Genomic DNA, 11,028 nt, shown 5'->3' on the forward strand with positions numbered 1-11,028 from the left:
CAATATCTAGGGACTAAAAAGATATTTTTTCCATGACAAAAATGAAGTGAGCCTGGTATAAACACTCAGAACTTTGCTTTTGGAACCACTCAAATAATGTCTCATACCATTGGAGATAGTTGTCCTCCCTTATAAACTCATGATCATCCCCTTATTTAACCGATATGGGACTTTGATCGCATTCTCACCCAATAAATCAGACAACAATCAATATCAAATAGAATCGAATAGCAATCAATCTCATTAAGAATTAGCATCAAATAGTATAAAGTAGCAATTAATATCATTGACAATGAATATCAGATTATAATCAAATAGCAATCAAATATCAAACGGTACCATTGAAAAACATATAACAATCTATAGCAAATAACAATTAGACAATAATTAAATAACAAATCGTATTATTAGCAATCAGTATTAGAAAACAATCAAATAACAATCATTATCAATTAGCATTAAGCATCATTAAGAATCGATATCAAATAGTAATCACACAACAATCAAATAATAATCATATGACAATCAGTATAAAATAAAAAATAAACAACAATGAGTATCATTTAGCAATTAGTATTAAACAACAATCAGATAACAATTTTGATATTGATAAAGATGTTGTGGAAGCATTTGACAACATTATTGTGATGTCGTTGAATGCCACTGCAAGGAAGGCTTCATCCATTAGTGGATCTTTGAAATTTGCGACTAAGTGAGGTTTAGAAATGGAATGGTTTGCACGTTGAGACAATATAGTGGAAATTTGTTCAATTTCAATTGTTGAAAATGCTTGAAACGTGAGGTTGAAAATTTATAATTGTATTACCGTGAATCAATGATGTGATAGCAATTAGATAGCAATTAGGATAAGATGACAATCAGACATTAGTTATATAATAATTAGATAGCAACATATAGCAATCAGATAGGAATCACAACATATATTTACTAATTTCAGTACTTTTCTATTACAATCATATGGCCAAATCTTTATTCACATTTAAAAACATAAGTAAATGATCCTCACATCACAATTTGAATTAGAGAACAAGAAATTAAAAGCAAATGTTTGAAAGAATATCATAGAGTAGTAGAATGGCGGTATTACCTTAACAGGGTTCCAAATTCATTTGAGTTGAATGTCACATTTTTCAACTTTGATGACTTGGGCATGGGGCCTTTTTCATTTTTGCTATTGTTGCAATAAATAAATAAATGTGTGACACGCTGTCAATTTCCATTTTCTTTTTTTACCAAACGTGAAAGCCGCCCAATGCTTTATTATTAAAAGAGACTTGATAGATACATTATTTATTTTTGTGGATCCATTTTCACTGTTTATATCTAAAAAAATATTAAATATTTTAAAAATAAAAAAATAAAATTTTTCATATGATAAATTATGATTAGATATTTTAGTAGAATATACAGAGATATATGATGTTCGAAATAAAAACAAATAAATAAAGGAAAAAAATATATGGATAAATTAAGAATATCAAACAATTTCACCATATCCACGCATTCCCACACGCCATTGGTTAATCACACCTACCTTTTTTCAATAATTCAACGTTGCTTCTTCTCGTTCGCTCACCTGTTCTCTGTGGCCGTCGTAGAGCAGAAATTTATAAATACCCAAAGGAAGAGCAGCAGGCCGAGAAAAAAGTTAAAAAGCAATAGAAATGGCTAATCAAATTCCCAGCATTCCTGATCTCTTCACTTCTTACAAGATGGGCAACTTCAATCTTTCTCACAGAATTGTATTGGCTCCATTAACAAGACAAAGATCCTACAACAATGTTCCTCAACAACATGCTATCTTATATTACTCCCAGAGAACAACCAATGGGGGTTTCTTAATAGCCGAGGCCACTGGAGTTTCTGACACTGCCCAAGGGTACCTAATTAATACCCTTTCATTAACTTCTAGCATCGTTGTTTTCTGTTTACTCCTATTAAAATACTTTGATTTGTTATCCGATGCTTGGAATGACCGATCAAGGAGTTGGAGCCCAGAGCCGATGCACCCTTGTGGGGGCTTGAAAATAATGCCCCCGAAACTTATTTTCTATTCCTATTTATGTTATTTATGATTTCGGTATATTCCTATTTATGTTATTTATATTTGTGAACCATGTAAATCTTTGTATTGATTTTCCCACGGTATACTTTACGCACTTTCTTTGATTTGTTGATTTCATAACGACTTCCTTGCTGAACTTGTCTGTTTCTGTCTTCTAATTAACCTTCAAGCTATCCTGATACACCTGGGATATGGACAAAGGAACAAGTGGAGGCATGGAAACCAATTGTGGATGCTGTTCATAGCAAAGGTGGAATATTCTTTTGTCAGATATGGCATGTAGGCAGGGTTTCAAATTCAGGTGCCTTTTCTTTTAGCGTTCTTACTTCAACTTGGCTAAAATATCGATCTCTTGTTCATTTTAAGATATAAGTCTGCATTCGGGCTATGTATATATAGATTTTCAACCAAATGGACAAGCTCCAATCTCATCATCAGATAAGCTATTGTTACCGCAAGTTCGGGCTAATGGAATTGATGTTGCACAATTTACCCCTCCAAGACGTCTAAGAACGGATGAAATCCCTCAAATTGTCAACCATTTTAGGCTTGCAGCTAGGAATGCCATTGAAGCTGGTAGGTCCTGTTTCATAAAACTAACTGCTGTGATTGGATTTTAAGCTTCTTTTTGTGATTACTGATTAAGACTAAAAATTCATCAAGAACCACAAAAGAGATGATGCTACTGTTTCAATTCAATAGCTTGTTTTTGTTTTTTTTTTTTTTTTTACTAACTATGGTTTGTTTATGCAAAAACACTGATAAGGCAATTGAATGAATGAATGAATGAATATATAGGTTTTGATGGAGTTGAAATCCATGGAGCTCATGGTTACCTTATTGATCAGTTCTTGAAAGATCAAGTGAACGATCGAACAGACCAATATGGAGGGTCTCTCAAAAACCGTTGTAGATTTGCTTTAGAAGTAGTTGAAGCTGTTGTAAACGAGATTGGTGGAGACAGAGTCGGGATAAGACTATCGCCGTTTGCAGATTTCATGGAGGCAGGAGATTCAAATCCGAAAGCTTTGGGAATGTACATGGCGGAGAGTTTGAACAAATATGGAATTTTGTACTGCCACATGGTGGAGCCACGGATGAAAACTGTTCTGGAGAAAGTTGAGTGTCCTCATAGCCTATTACCAATGAGAAAGGCATTCAAGGGAACATTCATAGCTGCTGGGGGGTATGATAAGGGAGATGGAAACAGAGCCATTGCTGAGAATAGAGCAGATCTTATTGCTTATGGACGTTGGTTTTTGGCAAATCCAGACTTGCCAAGGAGATTCGAGATAGATGCTCCTCTCAACCAATACAATAGAGATACTTTTTACGTATCAGATCCAGTGGTTGGTTACACGGATTATCCTTTTTTGGACAAGTAGCTTTATGAAATATTTAGTTGGTCACATGTACTTGGGTTCAAGTTTCCATTCCATTGTATAATGTAATGGTATAGATTATACAAGTCTCTGTTTTCTTTCGTTCCACTGGGTTGAATGGTTGAAGCAACATATAAATTTTATGATTATATCAATTTAAACCATAGCTTAAATTGTAAATATGCTATTTCAGGCCATATGTTTCTTGACGTAGATGTGAGTATTTTCGTTCTGGCTGGAGGGAGGGCTAGGGCCATGCTATGACAGGAAACAAAGTTTCTGCTCAAAACCAGATGGATGTTTATGGTCATTTGCTTTTAGCCAATCTATCCATATTGGCCAAGGACATTTGAGCTTAATGCTCCTCTTGATAAGCACATTACATGAGCTTTCTACACCTCAGATCATGTGGTTGCTTAGACCGACTGCTGATCTTGATTAAGCAACTTTTAGAGGTAGCTCCATCACTGTGTTGTATAAGACAACAAAGTAGACGACAACAATTGATTAAGCTAACACCAAGGATAAAAAGTGAGTATTAATGAATATTCAGAAGTAAAAATGTCGGAGTTTTAAAATTGAGGAACCAAAAAGAAATTAAACTTGAACCCTCAAGAGTAAGAATCAAATGCTTTGAAACATAATGATGAAATGGAAATAAACTCAAAACCTTAGAAGTTAAAAGTGTAAGGTTCCATTTGGATTTACTTAAGAAAAAGTGTTTTTAAAATACTTATTTTTATTTAAACACTTTTGATAAAAACTGATTAAAATATATTTGGAAAACTATTTTGAGTGGTTGTCAAACACCCCAATTTCTTCCAAAATGACTTATTATTTAAATCAAATGTTTGAAAATGTAATCCAAACATACTCTAAGTAATATGATATGGAACATAACAAGATCCTTTTTGGTCTTTTGTTGAATATTTATGATATGGAACATAACGAGATCCATTTTGGTCTTTTGTTGAATGTTTACAGATACAAGCTACCTAACAAATGGGTACTTGGAAAATACAATCAATTGAACTTCGTGTTTGGAAAGCAAACGATTGAAATATCTTCCTAGTTTTGTTAGAACAACAGATTCAAATGATATCATGCTAAAACTTATCAGTCAAGAAATGAACATTATCTCAGGAAGCTATTGCAAATATACTAAACACCTACGATCCACTTGAATGAGATGTTTTGGAGTCTCTTTATTCCATCCTTCCTCCTCTTTACAACATTGGTCCACTTCACTTGCTTGCCAACCAAATAGAGGATGAAAATCTTAGAGCAATAGGCTCAAATCTTTGGGCAGAGGAATCAGAATGCATTGAGTGGCTTAACTCAAAGGAACCCCACTCGGCGGTTCATATAAATTTTGGTAGCAACACAGTGATGACAGCAGAGCAACTGATTGAGTTTTCTTGGGGGCTAACATACAGTGGGAAGCCATTCTTCTGGATTACAAGGCCTGATTTAGTTGTGGAAGATTCAGCCATTTTGCCACATGAATTTGTAACACAAACCAGAGATAGAAGCTTGATAGCAGGTTGTTGTTGTCAAGAACAAGTGTTGAACCATCCTTCTATAGGAGGTTTTCTAACACATAATGGATGGAATTCGACTATGGAGAGTATACGTGTTGGAGTGGCGATGATCTTGTGGCCTCTCTTCACCGACCAACAGACATTGTCGTTTTGCACGGAGTGCGGCATTGCAATGGAAATTTGTTAGTAACTGATGGAGAATAATAACATATCAATCTAAATTAATCAACCAAATTCAGCAATATAAATTATCCAACAATCTCATATCAAATTCGAATTTCAAATTATGCGGAATAAACAATTTGTAACTTGGTAGTTTAAAAGAATAGATAAACCAACGTAAGCTTTCAAGTAACAATAGCGATAAGAAATCATGTTTAAGAGAAAGAGATGATACCCGGTTTATACTAGTTCACCCAGTATAGACTACGTCCAGTTCAGCTATCGATATAAGTTCCACTAAAATAGTCAGAAAGAATAATACAAGAGTTTACAATGCTTAAGAATGATTTCTCTCAAATTTTTTCTCTAAGAAAAATTGCTCACCAATCACCCTAACAAATTCTTTAATGAAAGAAAAAAGCTCACAATGAACTATCAAAGAAAAATCACTCCACAGCAATTTTTCTTCAACAGCTTGAATACCAGACCCACCGCAAAAGAAGCTCACGGCACTCCCTGTTTTTTCTTATTCTAATTATGCCTATTTAAAGAAGATCTCCACTGCCCATTTTCCTTCTTTAATAATAAAACACCTCCCTATTAACCAATAAGAAGTTTACTTCTTGATTAAGTAAAAATCAAATGGGTCTATGGCTTGGGCTTCAAAATTTTCTTAACAATCTCACACTTGGAGACCAAATAAGCAGCATGTCTCCCTTACAATGGTAGCGACTCCTCTCTCTACTCATGGAGAAGTCCAACTGAATTTGCGCACAACTTCAATTTATCAACAGGAACAACTTTGGTAAATATATCTGTTGGATTCTGGCTTCTTGAATTCTTTTCAAGCAACAGCACTCCGTCTTCCGAAACTAATCGAATAAAATAGTACTTCAACTATATGTATTTCGCTCTCGAATGAAACACTGGATTCTTTGCTAAATGTATAGCACACTAATTGTCACAATACAAGGTCCCCTTTCCTAATTTCAAGTCATGCTCTACTAAAAATGATTGAAGCCATATCATTTCCTTACTTGCCTCAATGATTGCAACATACTCAGCTTCTGTAATAGATAAAGCTACTATCTTTTGTAGTCTAGAAACTCAACTAATAGTAGTATTACCCAAAGTAAAAATATACCCGATAGTACTTTTTCTATCATCTGTGTTATTTGTCATACTTGCATCAACAACCCTGCAATTTAAAGTCTAACTTCTTAAAGTGCAAAGCATAATCAGTTGTCCCTGTCAGATATCTAAAAATCCACTTTACAGCCTCCCAATGTTGCTTCCCTGGATTACTCATGTATCTACTAACAACTCCTACTACATGTGCAATGTCTGGTTTTTTGTAAACCATGACATAAATTAAACTACCTATAGCTAAAGAATATGGCACTATAGCCATGTGATTTCTTTCCTGCTCAGTAGTGGGTGAGTGCTCGTTTAGATAATTAAAAATGACAAGCTAAAGGAGCACTCACAGGTTTTGCATTTTTCATGTGAAATTGATTCAACAATTTTTTCACATATTCTTCTTGTGACATTGTTAATGTACCATCCTTTCTCTAAATCTTCATCCCCAAAATTTGTTTGGTAGCTCCAAAATCTTTCATATCAAATTCTTTAGATAATTCAACTTTTATCTTCAGAATTTCATGTTTGTTTGCACCTGCTATCAACATGTCATCAACATATAGCAATAAAATAATGTAAGAGTTACCTCGAGATCTTATGTAGCAACAATGATCTGTCTGACACCTCTAAAATCCATTGTTTCTCATAAAGCTATCAAACTTCTTATATCACTGTCTGGGAGCTTGTTTGAGACAATATAGGCTTCTATGAAGTTTGCAGACATTTTTTTCTACCCCTATACTATCAATCTGTGTGGCAGTACCATGTAAATTTCTTCCTCCAATTCACCATGAAGAAATGTTGTCTTTAAATTAATTTCTTCGTCCAATTCACCATGAAGAAGTGTTGTCTTTAAATTCATCTGTTCCAAGAACAGATTTTCTTTTGCCAATATTGATAATATAGTTCTAATAGTAGTTAGTTTAACTATAGGAGAAAATATCTCATTAAAGTCAATACCTTCTTTCTATTGAAAGCCTTTGACTACGAGCCTTGTTTTGTATCTTTTATCGCCATCGGGTTCTTGCTTGATTTGTAAACCCATTTATTATGCAAAACTTTCTTATCTCTTGGTAACTCAGTCAATTTCCATGTCTGATTCGTCATAAAAGAAGTTATTGAAGGAAATCGGAAGCGAAATTTCCATGAGCAGCAGAACAAGACTATTCCAAATTACAATCATGAATGAACATATATTTACAGTTGACTTGAAAACAAACGGTTATGCAAATAATATAGAAATTACAGCATGAATAACAAATGTACAGAGGTAAAAACTGTACGAACAAATGAGGATGCATCTCCATGTTCTGTTGCGTGACTCTGATCGAACAACAACAACCACAAGAGCTCGATCTACACGACTGCAATACCGCAGCGAACACAACACGAACACTTCGTGCTTGCCCTTAACGATCTCCTTAGTCATGAACTCCTCCACAACACGAACGAACTCCACAGCACCACGAACGTCCTCAAGAAAACCTCGACAGTGTCGAGTTGAGTTTGACACCACTAACAAGATGACCTTGGTATTCTCAGTGTGAGAATCCAGAGGGTGGGCTCTGTTCGAACTTGGTATGAGGTAGACGGATGGAGGAAACAACGATCGTGTACACGACTGGGCAAGTGGGAGATGGTTGAGACCTATCATATAGGTTCAATGCCCAATCGTTTAAATAAAGCTATGGATTGTCTAGAAAAAGCTATGCGATCGTTTAGCTCTATCGTTCGACTACAGACACTACACAATCGTTTACCTAGGGCCAGCGATCGTCTAGCAAAGCTATGCGATCGTTTAGTAAACCCTGCACGATCGTTTAGCTCGCCCAACCGTCATTTAGTAAATCTTTATTTACTTGACGACTTACGTGAGTTTCTTTTCATGGAGAGAAAACTCAAAATCCTTTTCAAATGTTTTTCAAAAATTTCTTTTCAAAATAGAAAACCACTTTCCTTTTAAACTCACAGTTACCATGATCCAATAACCACCAACTACTTTGGTTATTTAAAAGAAAAAGAATTAATTATCCAATAATTAATATTATTATAAACATAAATGATAACCAACTTATCATACTATATTTATAACCTATAGTTTTAATATTTCATCTCATAAAACATATAAACCATTAGTTTTTTTTTTCTATTCCATGGTACTTAATGTAAATCTCATTTGCATCAATCCTCCACTAGATGTATCTTATACATCATACCAATTATATCATATATAATCAAAATACCTCTTGTCAATTTGAACATTTCAAATCAACACCAAGAACTAATCCTTAACAGAATCCAAGCTACCAAGGGAACCTCATGAACCTGTAGCTCCCAAGCTCCAACGGTACACAAATAACTGACTAAACTCTTTAGTCACGGGATCCACCATCTGTTAACTGCCAGGCACTCCACTAAAGACCAAAAGCTGAACTCTCCTTACTATAGATATATTATGTGTCCATCTTAACTAATCAGCAGTGTGACAACCCTTCACAGATCACTTGTAAGTACAGCTGGGCCAATAACTGTTATGCTCCTGTAGTTACATCTGTCTCCTTAAGTACCACTGATTCCTCTAATGAACATAAATCATAGTCCTACTATGACTGAGTCTTCTCTTCCAAAGAGAAGCTGTGGCCACTATGTTCAAGCCCCAGAATCAGCCCTTAAGGGAGTAATCTCTCTACATATCCCTGGTTCGGGAAATGATTGAATTTCATATTGTGGATTGAGTTCCTAGCTCCCAGATCAGACAAGTCCCCAAAAACGTAGGCATGTTGAGTTGGCAATCTGGCCACTCTTACCCATACTAATCAAAGGACCGCCCTCAGGTAGAAGCTCCCAAAACACTCAAGATTGAGGTCGTGTCACCTATGGTCGTTTAGGTAAGATGCAAGTCTCTAGTATCAACGACGTTATAGACAGTCTAGTCATCTCGTGGTCCAGGTCTTATACAAACTCTTTGTATAAGACACCCCCGCTCCACGTCTCCACATGAATGGTCAGGATCTACCATCTGTAGTAGTTTACAACACTTGCAAACCTCTACAAAGCGGGCCGTATCCGTAGTAACACCAGGATCAGGTATCCCACCTTAATCCTTATACTACAGACCGATTTAGGTTATCACTTAAGGCATGATCCACTTGTATATCATATATACATGCTTAAGTTCACATAAGATAACCAAGGAGCTTTGTTTATTGGATATGAGTAAATACCAGAATTAAATAACACTTATTTTATTCATTGAACAATGTATATCTTTACAAAACAACGAGACTTCAAGAGAATTAGGACACCAATCTCAACAATCTCCCATTTGTTCTAATGATTCTGGAGACTAATGTACAATACAATATAAAAAATGTACAATATATAATAAACTAGGGCATACCTCAGTATCATCTCCCACTTGCCATAGAAAAGATGCCACATGTCCCGTAGACCCGGACTATCTAGGTGACTCTCGAACACTTTAGCCGAGAGGGCCTTTGTAAAGGGATCAACAACGTTGTGTTCCATAAGGATCAGATCCTTAGCTCTATAATCAAGTATGTAGTCCCTCTTTCTTCGAAGATACTTGAGGAACGTCTTGACCCATTCATCTGTGCCAACATCCTCTATTACTTTCTTAAAAGAAAACGGATCCTCGACCCTATCATTCGTAATGACATTATGGGCTTCAGTCAAACCCATGTAGCGATCTGGTGGGTTCATAACCCTCCCACTATGTCGAGGAAGTCTCAACTCTTGAGCTGGTTGACTAGACGTCCCGACCTCAACAACTCTTATTGATCTATCGACCTTTTCAACAACTCTTGTTGAACCCTCAGCAGTCCCAATCTCACTTGAAATCTCATGTACAACGAGCTTACTTCGTGGCTTATGATCCCCCATGTGATCTTCTTCCAAGAAGATGGCATTAGTGGAAACAAACACTTTGTTCTCACTCGGATCACAGAAGTATCCTCCTCTCGTTTCCTTGGAGTAGCCCACAAAGAGGCAAACCTTCGAACGTGGTTCCAACTTCTTTGGGTTAAGTGCTAGCACATGTGTCAGATAGCCCCAAATCCTAAAGTGGCATAAACTACCTTTACGGCATCTCCATAACTCACAAGGTGTTTCAGAAACATTTTTCGAGGGAATGTTGTTCAGGATATAACATGCAGTCTGCACTGCATAACCCTAAAACGAGTCTGGAAGAGGAGCATAACTCATCATAGACTGAACCATGTCTAACAAGGTCCTGTTTCTCCTTTCAGATACATCATTCTGCTGAGGTGTACCCAGGGCCAAGAGTTAGGACACAATCCCATGTTCTATCACATAGTTATGGAATTGGAGCTCCATATACTCTCCACCACGATCAAATCGTAGGTATTTTATCTTCTTACCTAATAAGTTTTCATCTTCAGCCTTATACTCCTTGAACTTGTCGAGGGTTTCAGACTTAAGTTGCATTAGGAAGAAATACCCAAACCTTGAATAATCATCTATGAAAGAGATGAAATATTCATACCCACCTCGAGCTCTAACATTCATCGGACCACAGAGGTCTGAATGTACAAGCTCCAATGCTTTCTTGGCTCTGTAACCTTTTACAGTAAAAGGGCATTTGGTCATTTTGCCTTCGAGGCATGATTCACATACCGGCAAGGAGTTTTCTTCTAAACTCTTTAGAAGTCCACTTTTCACCAACTTCTCAATCCTA

At 36.0% G+C, this 11,028-nt stretch overlaps 1 protein-coding gene and 1 pseudogene across 1 annotated transcript; both read left to right on the top strand.

Moving 5' to 3' along the window:
* The first annotated feature begins 1,544 nt into the window (after window positions 1–1,544).
* Window positions 1,545–3,648, top strand: LOC120078071 (putative 12-oxophytodienoate reductase 11). Its single transcript, XM_039032270.1, has 4 exons — window positions 1,545–1,900; window positions 2,257–2,387; window positions 2,486–2,662; window positions 2,885–3,648. Exons 1-4 carry the CDS (start codon window positions 1,686–1,688, stop codon window positions 3,469–3,471), a joined length of 1,110 nt encoding a protein of 369 aa, XP_038888198.1. The 5' UTR covers window positions 1,545–1,685; the 3' UTR covers window positions 3,472–3,648.
* Window positions 3,649–4,442: 794 nt separating this feature from the next.
* LOC120077293 lies at window positions 4,443–5,678 on the top strand (annotated as a pseudogene).
* The last annotated feature ends 5,350 nt before the right edge of the window (window positions 5,679–11,028 follow it).

This window comes from Benincasa hispida, chromosome 5 (assembly GCF_009727055.1).
Source record: "Benincasa hispida cultivar B227 chromosome 5, ASM972705v1, whole genome shotgun sequence".
Classification (NCBI taxonomy): Eukaryota; Viridiplantae; Streptophyta; class Magnoliopsida; order Cucurbitales; family Cucurbitaceae; genus Benincasa; species Benincasa hispida.

Coding starts and splice junctions, on each gene's coding strand:
- LOC120078071 (XM_039032270.1), top strand. CDS start 1,686: ATGGCTAATCAAATTCCCAGCATTCCTGATCTCTTCACTTCTTACAAG. Junction 2,388..2,485: donor AGGCAGGGTTTCAAATTCAG/GTGCCTTTTCTT, acceptor ATGTATATATAG/ATTTTCAACCAAATGGACAA. Junction 2,663..2,884: donor TAGGAATGCCATTGAAGCTG/GTAGGTCCTGTT, acceptor ATGAATATATAG/GTTTTGATGGAGTTGAAATC.